The following is a 19,182-nucleotide window of genomic DNA, read 5'->3' on the forward strand; positions in this document are numbered from 1 at the left end:
AACTACTGACTGTCACAACCAGTGCAGCTTTTGTCCCTCTGCGTGTTTTGAGGTTGTTTGTGTGTGTGTGTGTGTGTGTGTGTGCGTGCTTGGAAGACACAATCAAGCTTTTTTTTTTTGTCGCCGTTCTGTCAATGAAATAAAGTGATTATTCATGAAGATAAACTATGCAGGGTTTATCTATAGACAATGTAAAGACTCATACATAGTAATCCATCTCAATCATCACTTATGATTCACTACAAGTGTGTGGCAGTGTATTTATCTGCCGAGACTCTGCACTCTGCATGGATCTTTTTATTTTCTTCTAAGTTTGTTGTTTTCATAACCTCTTTGGGAACAGTGTGCAGGTAAGGTCAGGACTTAATAAAAAGGTAGCGGCCAGGTGCAGGACCGTAAGCAGCACCAGCACGAGGCTTGGGCAGCATCTTTTTGTTCGAACCCGACCCGAGCCTGAAAGAGTAGTAACCGAGCCCAACCCAAACCTGCCACTTGTTTTGTTTCGTGTCCAAACCCGACCTGAGCGAGACACGATTAATATTCTGTTTGACTTGACAAAATCAAAAGAAGACTTGCAAGTCGACTTGGATATTAAAACCAATGACTTGTGACTTCACTTGGATTTCAGCCTTTCGACTTGAAAATACTGGATACCTTCCACCACGCCCAAATATTAAAACTTATTCTGTTTAAAAAGTGCGCCATGAATCAATCTCCTTAAAATCCTGAATCAGTTTCCATTAACGCTGTTCATTACCAGCAAGGCGAGACTTAGTACGCATTCACGCTACACTTTTTAAAGCAGACCAAACCTGGACAACGTCACGCAGTTACAACAGCTGCTCGTGTGGGGACAGTGTTGCCCGAAACGACCAAAAAAGCACGATGACGAAGAAAGCCCAGGTCATCGATTGGCCAGGACTGAAAATGGAAATCCATCCCCTTCAGCTGGCTTGGTCCTCACAAAAACAATGGAGCAACACCAAATTTATGCAGTCTTGGAGTTTCTGTTTTTACTTTATGTTGCTGTCAAAGTTTTTTTACCTTAATGCGATACCGATCCGCCGACTGATTAAATACGCATGCCGCCGTCCTCTCACTTCTCCCAGTTTGAGCTTGTGGCTTTTTTTTTTTTTTTTCCTACCCAAAATGCACTGCGCTCTATGTCACTGCCTCTCTTTGGTTCGCTGGATAGTCCGTTTGCATTTCCCACTGTAAGCAAACTGCACCAGGGTTCACTTGCAAGTGAACCGAGACCCCCAGTTTTCAAGCAGACCAGGGCTCGCTCATTTGGTCTGCTCCAGAGTTCAAATGAGTGTTCACACCACTCCAAATGAACCGAACTATCCGTAGAAGTGGACCAGGGTTCGTTTAAAGCGGACCAAATAGTGCCCGTGTGAATGTGTCCTATCCATTGGTATACTTCCTGTGAATAATCTAATCCAATTAATCATATTTCCACATGTATTTTGTACCTACATGAACTTGTATCTACTGTTAAAACCTTGTTTTCTTATTTTGAAAAGCAGAGGTAGTCACATGTGTGTTCTGTGCTGAAATAATGCCCTCCAGTAAATGATTAGAGAAAAGTAAAATCAAACACTGATTGAGGAAATTACTGCAAGGTATTAAATCGTAAGGTCTAATCAGGAGTGAACCATATGTTTTTCTTTCTTTTTTGTATCCATTCAATCTTGACTACTTTAGTTAAATATTGTGCGTGTCAAATTGTGTGCAGAAATTAAATAAAGAGTATACGGCTGTCAACTCTCTGTTTTCCAGTCAAACCCAATTTATGTAATTTCAAGACTGTTCAGAGACCACAGTGTGCAGAAATATTTAAATACACCAATTTGAAAAATGTCAATATTTGTTTTTCCCTTGCCAAACGTTAGCATAATTTGGAGTGGTATTTGGCCCCCTTTCCGACAAGATAGCATAACACGGTTGGTTCCCAACGGATCCCTTAGGTTCTCTAGTTAAATATGAGACCCGTGTCTTCACAGTAGCTTTAAAACCTTCAGCTTCACCTGTCAGACCTGCTTCCTTCCTTTTCCTTTTTTTTTTTGCCAGACATTTGTCCATCACCTCTCTGCTCTTTTCATTTTCTTGTTCTCTCTGTACCCCGACTTTTCATTTAGGAGCCCCTGATTTTAGGTGAGGCGTTCTGACTAAGTTAATCAGGCAGCAATCGGCCTCACATTTACATTAGCGGCACTTGTCAGTTTTAATTTGTATTGGGCTCTGTAATGTTCACAATACGAAGGTGCCTTTGAAACATGTGAGTAAAATATGGCAAAAGATTAGAAATATAACACATACATCACTGTACCTTCTGAGTTTGCTGTTAACTGCTCCAGTGGAGACATGTCGCTCTCCCCCCTGACAGAGAGGTCTCTCCGATGATGCAAGCAGTGCGTTCGTCTGCAGCAAAGAGCCATGACTGCGAGGAGCCGCCTCCTGTTGTGGTTTTTTGTGTGTCCTTGTGTTTTTGCATCAAGTTTCATATTGAACCATTTTTAGTTAACTTCTCAGATGGTTCTTACAACAGAGGACATGAAGTCAACAGCACCCGTTACCTCCTTTAAGGCCTTTGATGTACCTGTCCCTGTCACACCACTACTTACCTAAAATAACTTCAAGCTCAGTGCCGGAAATGTTTTTGGTTTTTTCCTCTCTCTTTTTTTCTTCATCCATAGTAGTTATCAGCTCCTTATATTGCGATCATTGGCTATTCATGGGCAGGGATGTATGCTAATTCCGTTCCATTCGTGAACATGCATATGTGCCTACGATCAAATCTGAGTTTCCTGTGGCGTTCATGAATCCAGTGTAGGCTTTTAGTATCAAGGTTTTTTTAATGTGCAGATCTCCTCATAGTTTAATAACATTTCCAAGTGACTTTTGGAAGTCACTCTTAAAGATCACTATGGATTGTTCATGTCACATTTTCAATAATTGGAGTCAAACTCACTCAGTCGATCTCTGCTATCGTATATCGTATTCAGTAAAATGTTAATTTCCTTCTCAGCAAACACTCATTTTGTTTAAAGGATCCAATAAAGTGATAGATGTTAATGTAGTTCTCCAGCCTCTCTTGTTGCTACCAGCTTCACCCCTGTAGGCAATGTGTTGTACCCGCGCTGCATTCAGTTATCCCGAAATGTAATGTCGCATAAAATACAGACTTCCTCAGGACTCAGTTATTGCTTCATATTCTTAACTGTCATGCTCCAGTCTGTTTTAGAACTGTTTTTGGCTGCATGCAGACAGTTTTATCTTTTAGCCTCTTTCTCATCAGTCTGTGTATGCATAATAAAGTATAATTCAGGATCTGCCAAGGGCCTTTATATCTGCTGCCTGCTCCGACTCTCTGCACATGGCGACAAGACGGACAATAGTGCAGCAGTAGTGTGTGTGTGCACGCGTGTGTGTGTAAGATCCTGCTGCAAGGTGTTTATGCTCTTATCAGATCAGATTCAGACCTCAATCAGAAGTCTCATTTTCTCATTTGCTCCAGCTTTGGTCGTGTGTGTGTGTGTGTGTGTGTGTGTGTGTGTGTGTGTGTGTGTGCGAGTGCAGATGGCTGTTTATGCTTTTACTGTGGCATCCATGCCCATGTGAAGACATGAGCTGAAGTATTTTTGCCTGTTTATGCAGTCCAATTTTGTCGCTCACACTGTGTGATAATCGCTTTTATCACACGCGGCATTTCTGAGAGTGTGTGTGTTTGTGTGTGTACATGAATGCCAATGTGTTTGTCTGTTTATGCGGCTCAGCCTGTGTCCAGTACAGTCATATTCAGAGTGTTTATACAGAGATGGAGGAGCACGATAGCATCTGATTGTAATAACCTGCAGTCCTGATACACAGATACACACACCCACCTTAGAGCAATCAGGGGCTCGTCTCTTTACATTAGTGAGCATGTGCAGTGGAGTGTAACAGTTTAAGTTGCGCACACATTACATCTTAAAGCTCACAGTCTTCAATCTCCATTCAGTTGTGTCGCAGTGTTTTTGTTCATTCATGGCCCTCTCTTAACTGCGTTCTCCCCTTGAGTCACTGTTTATTGTAAGGGCAATTCAGGGAACTAATATAAACCTTTGCAAAGGCGTAGCCACTCTGCTGCTACCCTTTTGGTGTACCGCCAGGTCTCCCATTTGTATGTGTACACGCTGTTTATGCTGCACCTCAGTGGAATTCAGCAGCAGGATTAGCAATTTAGAAGCAAGAGACGTGGACCTGAATTGAGCATGTGACCACCTCTAACCTGTTGGTGGCCATTTCCACAATGCGGCAGTGGTGTTTGTTTATGAAGCTCACTCAGAGAAAAAGAAAAAGTGAAAAGACCTTTTAGTCAGTGACTGATGTTCAGGCCCAAACTGGTCATTTTATGGGAACATAGATTGTTTAAGAATATGGATGTAGCCAAGGTGACCTATTGGTTATTGGACTCCCGTTTTGAAGCATAGATGTATAATAACATCTACATACCGAACCCCAAGATGGTGCCTATTCAGTCCAATGGAATTGCTTGCCTGGCTCATACTCCAAAAAAGTTTCTAGCCTCTGGGTTTACTTCCATAGTCCTGAATAAGGGCAGTAGTGTTTCTCCTGTGAGTTTCTGATGGACTTGTAGACTTCACATTGTGATAATGTGAAGAGTTTTTAGATAACTTTTCTCGGCACAAATATAAAACCTGCATTGATCAAAAAATGTACAATAAAAAGAGTCATAATTGATTTTGTTTGCAATTCGAGGTGTTTTGTCAGCAGCTTTATAGACGTCTTTTACATTGGTGGTTTCTGAGGAAAATGCTTTTTGGGCCACAGGGGATTTTTTTTTCCCGCTGCAATACGGCAAGTTGCTATTGGGAAAAATTAGAAGCTAGGCTAAATAGTGTTCCTGGGGGCCTGTTTTAGAGCTTTGAGTTTTGCGTTTTTGCTGTTGCCACCTTGGAAATTTGGAGCTAGAAGTGATCATATTTGGACGTGACCTTTGGAAGTGACCTATCGTTAGCTTCTAGCTTGGCTGGTACGGTGCATTTACAGCTATGGTTAACTGCGATGATACTAATGCTAATTTTTGCTAGCAAAAAAACAGGCTTAAAACCAACTGTACTTGTTGGAAAGACTGAACACCCAACTCCTTAGAGGGTCTTTTGATACAGCCAGAGACTGAAGGAGAATTTTTTAAGGCAACCAAAATGTTATAGTTTTCTGAAAAACCCACTGAAAAAGGGACAGCTACAGTTACACCAATACTCCATGGTTACATTACCTTACAAATATTGTGGCCTTGGTAGTGACTTGTCAGACGGCGTCCACCTGTCACACAAAGCAGTCACACCCTTAATTATGCATACATTTAAGCCTTAATAATATTTAAATGGTTAAGTTATAAAAATCCCCCCGTTAAGTTGTCATTTATGATACAATTAGCTATAGAGCCCAAAACTGTTTTTTTTTTTTTTGGTACTCTGCTGTAAAAATGTTTACTTCTGCTGTTAAGTTGGTCATTTTAATCAATGTATTCACACTCCGACCTCATCACATATCAGCGTTTGGTCATGGACCTTCAACGTCCACATATGAAGTACAAGGTACCCTGGGTATGTTGGTTGTTGACGTTCTGGGACACCGTGTCAACTTACATGCATTGTCTTCTTTCAAAATACACTTCTGTTTTCACAGGAAATTTACAGTTTACATACAGTCTCTTTCAAAATAAACACACTACATCAGTACAACAACACGTACTGACGTTTTTTCCCCCATCGAAGGCATCAAAATACATGGTACAACAGGGTCTGGCTTTATAATCTTACAGGACGTGAACATCACTTTCCCGGATGACGGTCGGTGTTTGTTGAACTCATCCACCACCCCTCCCACCTGTCCACTCTACTCAGACTTTTTCCACCTTAATTTTAGTTCCTGTCACGTTGCGTTTCCTCTGATGCTGCCGAGCGCCATTTATTCATAATAGCGACCAGCCGCGTATCATGTTAAAGGACAGCTTTTTCCATCAGTGTCTGACATTGCAAGTCACTACCCAAGCATCGTATCTGGTGAACTTAGGAGTGAGACCGGGCTCTTTTAACGTAGAAGTCTATGAGGATTGACTCGCTTCTGGAGCCAGCCTCAAGTGGCCATTCAAAGAACTGCAGTTTTTGGCACCTCTACACTGGCTTCCTTTGGAGGTTGGCACTTGGATGGGAATGACATATACTTAGGCAGTCGTTCACAAACCAAAGTACTGAACAAACTGAAATTTTGACCCGCTGGTGGCAATAGAGGAAGAGTTAGAAGATCAACAAAGTCATTAGCATACCTTGTCTGGCTAGCATGGCTAAAATGGGCTTCTACAGATCTGATTTTTGATTTAATGAACAGTTTTGCAGTGAATTAGGAGTTTTATCTAACCTTGAGAATGAGAGTTGTCCTGTCTCCATGTTTACTTCTTCTGAGGTCACTTTGTTTATGTTGGAATTTATAATTGAACCATAATTCAAAACCCTGAGAGAACAACAAACAGGCCACAAACTAGCTTTCTAACATCTCTCATCTCCGCTCCTTCCCTCCCTCCTCCATCCTCACTTTTATTATTTTTTTTTTTACTTTTGCTCTGAAGAGGCAGAGCAAAGCAATAATTACCACTAGTACGAGTGCTAAGCCGCCACTCTTTGATGTGCCAGAGAGTGTGTTGAGCCAGTGTTAATCTCTGTTAGTCTGTGTAGAGGAACCCTGATAAGGCCTGATAGCGCACTCTGTAATGAGGGATTAGGGATTAAGACGGCGGTGGAGGGGTCAGCTCCCCTGTGGTCACACTGCGGTTGATCCGGGCCAATTTTTTAGGGAGCTGTGGGCACTGCTCCACCTGGTCAGGTTGTTTCCTTGAGGACGGTACTCAGATTGTGTGTGAATATGTGGAGAAAAGTGTTTTATTTTACTCTGACTATGTGTGAATTGACCACTTGCAGTAGTTTTCAGCCTCGCGGTTCCTGTCCCTCAGGCATACCTTGGGTGATTGAATTGTAGGTAGATCCTATATAACCTAGTGCCTTGGTGTTTGTGGACATCCAATTTATTTATGGTCGTGATTAAATGACATTGAAAATGGATTTGATTCTCACAGGGCAATCACTCACCTCATTGACAACTAGCATCCCATACATAACAACCCAAGGGTTCTCATGGTCATAAGGAGTTGATTTGTCGCCCTCAGAAAATGATTGGGTCTAGAGGGCACTATGTGGTATTGTAGTCACCAGTCCCCAGCATTGTTATATAGGCCCCTGTGGGTCTACTGTATAGGGTCAATTTACAGTTAATTTAAAGCTGGAGAGTGTGTTAGTGCAGCGTACAGACTGAAGTTTGACAACAAAACACTATTCAGACAAAATTTGAATTTTCAGTGTGGCATTTTGGATATTAATTGTGATGTGTGTAGGCATGCTATTGATTTACCTGTATGCGTCTGCACCCTTAGGTTGACTCTGGAGCAGAAGGAGCTGTGCCGGAGCCGACTGAAGCTACTCTCCTACCTGGACCGGCTGGAAACATACGAGGTAACAAGAATCACCATCATTTATCTATTGCAGTGGTTCCCAACTGGTGGGTCGTGGTCCAAAAGTGGATCGCAGGTCTAGTCAGAATGGACCACAAGTGACTTGAATGTGTCAGGTTTGTAAAAAACACCCTTTATTTTGTAGTAAAATGAATTTGCAGCATAGAGCTTTTGTTTTGAAGTGCTGTTTCCTGCTACAGAGTGAATGACTAACCGACAGCTACTTAACGGGGACAATAAACTAGCTCTACGACATGGCCAAACTCAGGTATGGCGCTTACTATATTAAACTGTGTGGATCGACTAAGGAGAAATCTGGACCCCGTACCTGGTCTAGTACTCTGAATCAGCTCCTGGAAATCCTGATCATAGTTATTACACAACCTGAAATCGTACTGGGCATCAGAATTTGTCTCAGTTAACAAGACTTAATAAAAGCTGCAATTAACAATCGTTTTTATTATGGATTTATCTTTTGATTGTTCCCTCGATCAGCTGTTTGTCTTTGAAATGTCAGCAAATACTGAAAAATGCCCATCACTGTTTCCCGAACAACAGATGGACATAGGAGACCATTAAAACCACATAATAGTCACATTTTAGATAGAGAAGCACCGATATGGATGTTTTCAACCAATACCCTTGCCCCCATATAACACTACCCCACAGATGAACAAAATAAATACAAGGATGTGAAAGTAAAATGACTTTTAATCAGTATTATATTTATCGTTAACATTAAGAGAGAAGGAAATGATGAAGCCAGGTGTTACTGTGTAGTTCTCTGGTGTGTCAGTAAAGTGTATAAACTACACTGCAGAGTGGAGTCTCTACTAACAGAGACAAACACTGACAGCTGACTCATATGAACATCGGCAGGTCCGCGTTACATCTGGTGTATGAAATTTTTATATTGTCACACTGCATTTTTATTAACACACCCAGAAGTTGTTCCTCTTCTCTGTGTTTATTGGCAGCCTGCAAACCAAGTTTAAAGGTACATGTCCCACCGCCCACTGTGTCAGGGTGCAGATGCTGCCCTTGTCAAGTCAACAAAAGCAGCTTCGTATTATTGGCACTATTTATCGGCTGTAATTTTTATTGTCGGAACAATGCATAATAATAAAAATGTCCCATTATCAGCTGATAATTTATCGGCCTGAGATATATTGCACATCCCTAATTTTAGAAGAAGGAGATGGCACATTTTGGCCATTTTTGGCAAAAATTACAATTTATAGATTATTAAAATTGCTTTCAAACTACAGTTGGTAACTTTATTAAAACTAACTCTTTCATATTTGCGGAAACTCTCACTATATTCACTCAGCACTAAATGAGACAGATAATATATGAAAATAAATCAAACTGCGCTGTCTACTCTGTTGCCTTCTAATAGCCTTACTGCACATGAATGAAACAACCAATCAGAGACGAGGAGCCTCTAACGCAGCTGTCAGTCACGTCCATCAATCCATGATTTGCGGTCAGACTAGGCAGTGCTGATCAAAGATGAATCAAGATTCTGTTACTGCGTTGCCTATTTCTCTCCTCAAATGTTTTCAGAAACATAATTTAGTGTACTGTTTAACTGTAAAATAAAGTAAAATAAGTTTCTGACCCAGCTGCCATGTTGGATACAGTAATCCGTTGAAACCTGAGCAAATTGGCTTGATTTCTTTCAAAAACACAGGAAGAAGGTGATGAGTAATTAAAGAAGAGATGACCCCAAAATATTTGCAAAGAATTAGTAAAAAGAGAAAATTCAAAAGAATATAAGAAAATAAACAACAAACAAACAAGGAAATGACCTGGAAAAAGTGCTTAAAAATTGTAATAATTCACTACCAACATTTTATATATGTAATAATAATTTGAAACATAGTACCGAGTTGAGCGGCACGGTGGTGTGGTGGTTAGCATTGTCGCCTCACAGCAAAAGGGTTGCCGGTTCGATCCCGGGTGTGGGAGCCCTTCTGTGCGGAGTTTGTATGTTCTCCCCGTGTCAGCGTGGGTTCTCTCCGGGCACTCCGGCTTCCTCCCACAGTCCAAAGACATGCAGATTGGGGACTAAGTGAATTGATAACTCTAAATTGTCCATAGGTGTGAATGTGAGTGTGAATGGTTGTCTGTCTCTATGTGTCAGCCCTGCAATAGTCTGGTGACCTGTCCAGGGTGTACCCTGCCTCTCGCCCGATGTCAGCTGGGATAGGCTCCAGCCCCCCCGTGACCCTCAAGAGGATGAAGCGGTTAGAAGATGAAGATAGTACCGAGTTGCTAATTGCCTTTTTCCCCATGTTTTTGGAAGAAATTACCCCAATTTACTCAGAGTTCAAAGGTTGAAATACTTGCGAAAGCCATCTGAAAGCAGCACAAGTAAAGTGATGTTGTACCAAGTTTCCATGGGTTAAATGGAACTACCAAGCACCACCCACCAGTCTGACCAACATTCTCATTTTACAGCTAAACAGTACACTAAAATATGTTTCTGAAAACATTTGAGGTGAGAATTAGGCAACACAGTAACAGAATCTTGATTTATATTTGATCAGCGCTGCCTAGTTTGACAGTTTGACCACAGCTTATGAGAAGTGATTGACATGATCGACAGCTGCGTTAAAGACTCTTCGGCTCTAATTGGCTGTTGTGCCACGCCACAGTCTGATTCAAGCAAAAGCCATTAGAGGCAGTAAGATGAGGAGGAGGAATATTTTTTTCTACAGACGGTCTCATGTGTTTCTTTCAGGGTTGGAAATTAGCTCCAGCCACCAGCCAAATGCTGGTAAAATATGCAAGTGGCTGCTTGATGTTCTTCTCTCACCAGCCAAAAAAACTATGGTAATCTGTTGGGTGACTGGTAGATTTTGGATTCCACCAGCCACAGTAGCAGGTGGACCAAAAAGCTAATTTCCAACTCTGGCGTCTTTCAGAATAGAGTGACAGTTTGAGTTTGATATGACACAAAGTTGTTTTCATAAAGTGACCAACTGTAGCTTCAATTGTCTTTCAATTAACCGTTCAATTGATCTGCTACTTGTTTAAGCTCTAGATTTAATAACCAAAACAAACCATGGAATTGACAGCTATAAAAATCTGCTGGTGTCACTTAACTGTTCACCAGAATTACTTACTTTAACACCCTGTCTACAGCGCAGTCCGTCAGCAGCAGCTTCAGTCCTCTGTCAGTGTGAAACCGTTTAGCCACAGCTACACTAAAGTCACACGTGGAAAAAGAAAGAAGTTAGACTTTAAGCCTAAAAACTAGACCTTTGATTGAAAAATGAGGCCTGACCCAACATAAACCCGCATAGTTTCTGTCCAAGTACAACCCAAGCAGGATTTTTGGGCCCAAGTCTGATTTAAAACCAGAATGTCTCTGTAAAAACACAACAAAAAAGTATATTAAACCACAAGCTAAAGCCAACTACAGTCTGACATGTTCCCCAAAATTGTTTTCATTAATGAGAGCCAGGAGTCAGTATGGGTTGATGGCAACACAGCTCGTACATTGTTTATGACATTACACTCACTATAAGGTCAGCAATACCGGGGATTTGGGTCTGCTCCAGGGCCTCCTACAAGTGCCCAGTTCCGTGCCCGGAACACCTCGAACGGGAGGCGCCCAGGAGGCATCCTGATCAGATGCCCGAACGACCTCAACTAATCCTTTTCACGGCAAAGAGCAGCACCTCTACTCCAAGCTCCCTCTGGATGTCTGAGCTCTTTACCCTATCTCTAAGGCTGAGCCCAGCCCCCCTTCCGAGCTGTGTCTGCACACCTGGCACAAAGTCAAACACGTTCTCAGTGGGTGTTGGCCTCCGTAAGGGTTGACCCCTGTCTCTGATTCTGTTCGTGACATTCATGGACAGGATCTCGAGGTACAGCCGAGGGGAGGAAGGGGTCTGGTTTTTGGTGACCTCGAAATTGTATCTCTGCTTTTTAGGGGTCACCTCAACTGACTCCTTTTGATGCGAAGGAGCAGCGGCTCTACCCTGAGCTCCCTCCGGATGTCTGCACGCCTTACCCTATCTCTAAGGCTGAGCCCAGCCCCTCTTCCGAGCTGTGTCCTCATATCTGGCACAAAGTTAAACAAGTTCTCAATGGGTGTTGACCTCCCGCAAGGGTTGCCCCTTGTCTCTGATTCTGTTCGTGATATTCATGGACAGGATCTCGAGGCGATGCCGAGGGGAGGAAGGGGTCCAGTTTGGTGACATCAGAATTGCATCTCTGCATTTTGGGGGTCACCTCAACTGGCCCCTTTCCGATGTGGAGGAGCAGCGGCTCTACCCTGAGCAACCTCCGGATGTCTGTGTGCCTTACCCTATCTCTAAGGCTGAGCCAAGGCACCCTTCTGAGCTGCGTCCTCATAACTGGCACAAAGTCAAACAAGTTTTCAACGGGTGTTGACCTCCGCAAGAGTTGCCCCTTGTCTCTGATTCTGTTTGTGATATTCATGGACACAACCTCAAGGCACAGCCAAGGGGAGGAAGGGGTCCGGGTTGACCTGAGCATTGCATCTCTGCTTTTTGGGGGTCACCTCAACTGACCCCCTTCCGATGTGAAGGAGCAGCGACTCTACCCTGAACTCACTCCCGATGTCCGAGCTGGGGGGGTAAGAAGGGGTCTGAGGGGTACCTCAGAATTGCATCTCTACTTTTTGCAGATGATGTGGCTCTGTTGGCTTCATCACAAGGTGAGGTGCAACACTGGACCTTTGAAAGATTTGAATATATTGAATTGTGACCACTGTATTGCGATATGCATCAAATCACCACATTCTTGCCAATACACTGTGACATGTGGACATGAGGAGCCAGGGATTGAACTGCCAACCTCATGATTAATGGGTTCCAGCTCTATCTCCTGAGCCAAAGCTGGCCCCAGTGATGTGAAATAAAGCGTTCCTGCCAAAAAAAAAATCATCATTATTAACCATCATTATTAAAACTGCTTCTAATCGCGTCTTGATCGGTCCAGTTTGGAGCCAGTGGGCTCTGTGGAGTCTAAATGGATGTTTTCTGGACTGACTCATTATGAAAATGGAGCTCATGAGATTTGGGCTGGCTTCTGTGAGACTTCATATGAAGGAGAGTGTATCTGAAGTGCCATTAACTGCTATTAAAATAAAGGATCATGACGTGTCCATTTACATGTTTTCAGAAGACATGCTAAGTTAATGTTTTTGGTTAAACAGCCTTCATTGCCTGTTTGCTCATTGGTAACCTAATGCTTTCTCCTTTCATATCCCTCCGAAGCACAGAGGCTTTTTCTCATCTGCCTTTTATTGATACTCTCTCTTAACCCCACTAATCTCTTCAGAAATATTTAAAAGTTGAGGAGGATAGTTGCGTGAGAGGCATTTCAAGTATGCAAATAAGAGAATGAAGGGTTCGGTAACTAGCAAATCTGGTTTTACTCTAATACTAAGAGGCGTAGAGTATATAAGCATCAGTGCAGCTTAGATAGATACATGCTTTAAGTGGAAGTTTGACACTTGAAACCACTTAACACCCTGGATTTCAGATTTACGATGAATAATGTTAACACGCACGCCTCTTTCATCCACAATACATCACGGGCGAACAGGGCCATACTTTCTCCCGTGCAGGAGAGGAGAGATGAGATTTCACCCTGCTACATATTCAGCTCAGACAGAATGACGTCTCTCTCTTTATTCGGACATTGTCATGGTAACTGCAGCACTCGTCAGATTCCTTTTGCCCCAATCCATTTTCTCTGGCTGTCTATGAATATGATATTAGGGTTTTTATCATCCCGACTTGGGCTGGCTCTGTCTGCATACAGCCCATTCAAAGGCTATCCATCAGACACTCAGACTCACACACACACATCGACACAAAGACACACACACACACACACATACCCTGGCATAAACGATGCTACAGAGATTATATACACACAGACACACATAAATCCCTCCAAGCCAAAGGCCAGGACAACAAATGTTCCCTCCTGACATACACACACTTCCACACTCTCATACCCTCCTCAGATGGCTCCAACTAAAAGGACAAGACAGCTGTATGCTAGAAAGTTAAATAGCACTTCTGTTGACTTTGTCTTCGTGCATTCATCTGCAGTCACATCCTCTGCTTGCTCCTTTCCCTCTCATCTTTAGTTTGACTTTCTACCCACTCACACTATTTTCTCTGGAAAGATAACCCTTCTGCTTCACAAATGTCTTTTTATGAACCACGGTTGTATTCCTCAATTCGTCTTCCTCTCTCTCTCTCTCTGTCTCTCTCTGTGTCTCTGGCTTTTACACTCTCCAGGAGATACTTGGCGGTCCTCACGCAGCGGAGCAGAAATATGATGCAGAGTTCTTCAAGAAGTTCCGCAGTCAAAATATCGTTTTGTCAGCAAGAAACTACGCCAGGGTAATGTCACACTCTTGTGTTCTCGAGTCATCTTACTTAATTTGGGTGTCGTAGCTGTCTGCATCTCCACATTTGGCACTAATGTGATATACACGCACAAAACAAAAGCAGTCTAATGCAACAGTCCTGCAGTAAATCCATACTATAACCATCATCGAGGCAGGATTTATTACAGGACTGTTGTATTAGACTGCATTAGTTGTAGCTAGGTGTGGCTAATAAACTGGCAACTGTGTGTTTCTTTGTTTTTCCTACAGAAGGGTTTTGGACATGTTTCCTCTCGAATGTGTTGCATTTGAATTTGTTGCTTTGTGTCAAATAATTAGATTTAGATTGGAATTGATTTGGAACCTTTTCTTTAAGAACTGTTATCACATAATTAAGGTTGCAGGGGTTTCCTGTGACACCAGTAAGGCTGCCCCTGAATAAGAATTTTGTCCCTTTTAGGGCCGACGTCTCAGTGACATCATTTTATCAGCTGGAGGCCAAACCTGCCTCTCCACCACAGGGCTGTAGGCGACATAGGAGTCTTAAAATGTGGTCTTGTTGTGTTATTGGGAGCCAGAATAGAAGGAGTCATGGCTCAAAACTTAAATTTGATCACATACCAGCCGCCACTGCCCGTCAACAAAAACAAAGGCAACTATGGTTAAATGCGATAAGACGAAAGGACTGGACGGAGGTGATGATCAAAAATGCTCACATGTGCAGGGCACACATCATATCAGGACAAGTAACACTCGCGTTCCCGGAGAGTGAGGTCCCTGGTTCGTCCTTCACCTTCTCAAAATGATCCCACACTTTGGATTTCCTGCCTGACATGTTATTAACTAGCCCTGGAAATTAACGTGACTCCTGTCTGACTGCTGAGCGTGGACACTTCCTGTGTCTGTCCTTTCAAATTAAATTCCCACATGGTCCAGTCATATAGGTTTGGATTTATTTTGACCAATGAAATCTTGCCAACTAATGACCTTTCTGGTCGCCTAATGTTGTCTGTCAGGGGGCAGACCTAGAAACCAGTATACCAAAGCATGAGAATTTAGTTATTATATGTTACTGTGTAATGGTAGCAACACCAGATCGCCGTTACACGGTCTAAAGTGGCGCTGAAAGATGTCTCGGGGAGCCAATCATCTCCCGCTCTCCCTGTCTGTTTAGCAAGAGCTAACACAGCAACAGCGACTAACATCCAACACTGAGCCATTGAACAATCCCAATAATCTCATAACGACAACAAAACAGCGTGACTCCCTTGTTAAACCAGTCAATAAAGTTGGGTAATATGAGCTGTATGATGCTAACACTTAGTCCTGTCACTGTGTGCACAGAGCTCACACTCCTGCAGCAGTCGGCTCATGATAACAAAGACAAGGAGAGAAGCTGAGCGAATTGATACACTTTGTAAAGCAATACAATAAAACATTTTTTGTCACTTCAAATAGTTAAAGTTTTGGTGATAGGACAAACTTCACGTGGATTGGCTCAGTTTGCGTTAATAGTTGCTACCTCAACATCCTAGAGGGGCTGATTTTAAAACTGATGGAGTAAAAGGTTGCAGTTGTTGAATGATGCATTTGTTTGCCTACAGGAGAGCAACGTGCAGGCTCTGGACATACTGTTCACGTACCACGGAGCCGAACTCCTCCAGCACCGGCTGGCTATCCTGAACAACTTCCCAGAAACCACCTCTCCTCACGAGTACACCATCCTGCTGCCTGAAGCCTGGTGAGATGCAGAAATGCACACTGTCACCAAGGTCTACAGTAGTGAAATATTTACTCAACTACACAGTATTATCATTCACACTACACTGTGGGAAAAAAAGAATCCATTAAGATGTACTGACGGGAACAAACATTTGTATTGATTATGAAAACACTTTAAAAGAAGAGAAAATACTGATACTGATATAAACAAATGCCTGAGTGCAGTTTATAAAGGCTGTTAAGATTTTAAGTGAACATTTAGAAATGTAGAAATGTTCCATCTATTTCTTAATTCCCTTTTTTGCAGCAACTCACTTTGTGAACTTAGAAAATAAATCATGAAAATACATGCCTTACCTCAGGGACACGCGCCCTCTCTGATGTCTGAAAATCAACATTTACACCTCTCTGGAATGCACAAGTCGCATATCTCACCGCATTTCAAATTAAAACCTAAATCTGGATTCACACCTCTGTCTGAGCATGTGTGCTCGGAGGTCTTTCTCACTTCTTCTTTCTTTGTTCTCACCGTCACACAGCGGGAGTCTTTCTCACACAGTGCAAGTGCACTGACAGAAACACAGCGTTACGGTCTGACACCGGGAAACACTGCAGCGAAATAAAAGACTTAATTGCAACTTAATTGACATGCAAAAAGAATTTAACACTGTAAAATGATACAATACTCGCGGCGGTGGTTGCTCTTGCTCCAGTTTTCACCTCCAAATTCCTGCTTTGGGATCAGAGGGAGGGAGCCAGGGAGAGGATGTGTGAGAGGGAGATGATGGAGGAGTGTTGTGGAGGCGAAGAAGTCATTCCTCACCCCTTTATGGTTCACTAATAGAGGTGACAGACTGGATTTACTGATGAGAGCAGCCAGCCATCCATTTTGCCTTTTTGTTTCCTCTAACTTGCTTTTTCCATTTTACTCCTCCCTCCATCCCTCCATTCTCTGTGCTTGTATTTAATTTATTCATATACAACATATACATTTGTATAAAGAAACACATGAATACAGGGCCCAAGTCCCCTGGAGTCATGAGCCAAAAAACATATACATGTATAGAAATGATTGTTCCTTCAGTCTCCACACACACACACACACACAGCAACACTGCTCCCTTTTATTAGCCATGTCTGAGTTTGTATGGAGGTCAGGTGGCTGTGGCTCTGCAGTGAGCATCCATCATGGCTCTGCCGCTGTGGGGCAGTTTCCTATTTTCCCCAGCCTGTGAGCACCAACTGCTCCTCCCAACAGCGCGTCGCTCCTCCACTGCAGCAGACGGATTCGGCTCACGCCATCTGTTTGGAGCCCCCGCTCACTATATACTAAACTCTTGCTTCACTGAGAGAGGGGGAAAAATATCCTCCTGTAATATTGATCAAGTCTGGATTCTGGAAGGGGGACGCGTGGAAGAACGCAGAATAGTGATATTTTGTTGAGGAACTTTGCCCCTAGCGTGAAACGCTTGGCCTGGTGGAAATAAAAAATCAACTGAACACACCAGCTCCAAGTTTGCTCTGCATCTCCATTTTCCTACCCGCCCCACTTCCCTGCCTCTCTCAGGCTGACGTGAAGTAGATTAGGGGAGTGAGCGCGGAATAATTCATTCCTCCCATCGATATCCGAGCTCTCACACCAATATTTACTCTCCACCCTCTAACCTGGCTGTCTTTAATGAGGAAAGAGGACCAGGGAGTTGGGAAACGACAGGCAAAAAAAGAAAAAGAAAGAGGCTGACTTTCTGTGGGCGCTTTGGAGGAGGAACCCAGACTTTTCGATCTCTGTCATCTCGGTGTTAAAACTCCAATCTGAATGGATGAACTTGTGCCGGAGCGTTGGTTAAAATTTTCCTGCTTTTTGCGCGTTGACATAAATCACGCCGGCTAGTCGGACACATCTTATGTATTTTGTGATTGGATAGAATTTATGGCCGTGTTAAAAAACTGCTGCAGCGCGTGTGTGCACACTCTGCCTTTAACTGCACCAAAGCTATAGATGATTTGTAGCCGGCGCTATCTCCTTGAGTTTTACAGCCACAGTACATATTTTTCTGTCCACAGACAAATAGATAACAAGAAGAAATGCATTAATCCAAGAATAAGATATAAACCAGCTTCTGTTCACCCCCAGTGTCTGAGCATGTGCGCATGCATTCATAGACTCCTCCGAGTGTGTGTGTGTGTCGAAGCGTCTGAGTCTTGTCAGCGCTGACACGCGAGGTTACAGAGTCATTCTTCACTTTGGTTTCTTTTCTTGTGTGTTCCCTATTTATCTCCCTCAGACCTGTCACACTCAAGGAGACCGGGAAGAAGTAAAGCTTAGTACCAACATGGCGTTTAGAAAATAAAAGTCCTGGCTATTTACAACCGAGGCACGACTCAGACTCTTTTCCAAAGTTCTTTGAATTGTTTATTGCTTTGCTTTTGTTTTTTTTTTCCTCGCCCGTTTCTTTCCTTATTATGCTCCGCCGTTTCCATTTCCCATATGTTGCTGCCTTCCACCAGAGTTTTACCTGTAGTTTATGACCATGTTGAGTTTTGAGACAGTAAATGTCTTTGCTGATTTATCAGGTGCCATTACAGGTGGGTTGGTGGGGTGTGGTGTGGTTTTATTTTGGTTCCTTGCTAGTCATTGGTTTCTGTTCTGGTATTTGCTTTCAAGCATATTTTTCCTTGAGCGTCTCTCTCCTCCTGTCTTCCTCTGTGTCTCACTCTGTCTTTGCCTCTTTCTGTTTTGGAGGAAAACAAAACTTGACGTGGACCTGCATTTGTATAGCGCCTTTCTAGTCCAACCACTCAAAGCGCTTTTACACTACCTGTCACATTCACCTATTCACACACACACATTTGTACACTGGTGGCTGAGGCAGCCACACAAGGTCCTGAAAAGTGTTCACGGGCACTCACAAGCAGTTTGGGGTTCAGGAGCTGGGGATCAAACCACTGATTTGCCGATTAGTGGACGACCAGCTCTACCTCACTTCAACCATTCATTCATTCGTTTTCAGTAACCGCTTATCCTGTTTGGGGTCGCAGGGGGCTGGAGCCTATCCCAGCTGACACTAGGCAAGAGGCATTGTACACCCTGGAGAGGTCACCAGACTATCACAGAGCTGACACATAAGCCCTTTTTAAACAGGAATTGTGCAAATTTGCAGGAAAGCCCAATCAGTCTTCTTTCCGCATTGGCAGTATAAAAACAAAATCGGGGAGTGCAGCAAAATGCCGCCTGCCTACTTTTGTTCATACAGAATGTGCCTTTTTCGGGGCAATGGGGGACGTGAGGAAGTAGCAAAACGTGCAGCTCAGCGTGTGACGTAAACAGTGGTGTGGGAGGGAAGCCATGGCTGGTCAGTCCTTCGGCAGTTCTCTCATAAGCGGCCCGTTCTTCACCGTTTCTGTCATCTGACAGTTAATGGTCTCTTCGTTTGCGAGGGCAAGGAGGGCGTGCAATTCCTCCAGTTGCTCATCTTTACTGTAGTGTAAAGTGTACTAGTAC

The 19,182-nt window shown here is 43.1% G+C and overlaps 1 protein-coding gene across 1 annotated transcript in view; it reads left to right on the forward strand.

The window, feature by feature from the left end:
- nbas (NBAS subunit of NRZ tethering complex) overlaps positions 1 to 19,182 on the forward strand; it is a 282,352-nt gene that overhangs the window by 49,187 nt on the left and 213,983 nt on the right. Inside the window, exons 19-21 of the mRNA XM_049590355.1 lie at positions 7,496 to 7,574; positions 13,867 to 13,971; positions 15,563 to 15,699. Coding sequence (XP_049446312.1) covers positions 7,496 to 7,574; positions 13,867 to 13,971; positions 15,563 to 15,699 — 321 coding nt within the window. The remainder of the gene's footprint in view (positions 1 to 7,495; positions 7,575 to 13,866; positions 13,972 to 15,562; positions 15,700 to 19,182) is intronic.

This window comes from Epinephelus fuscoguttatus, linkage group LG11 (genome assembly GCF_011397635.1).
Source record: "Epinephelus fuscoguttatus linkage group LG11, E.fuscoguttatus.final_Chr_v1".
NCBI classification, from domain to species: Eukaryota; Metazoa; Chordata; class Actinopteri; order Perciformes; family Serranidae; genus Epinephelus; species Epinephelus fuscoguttatus.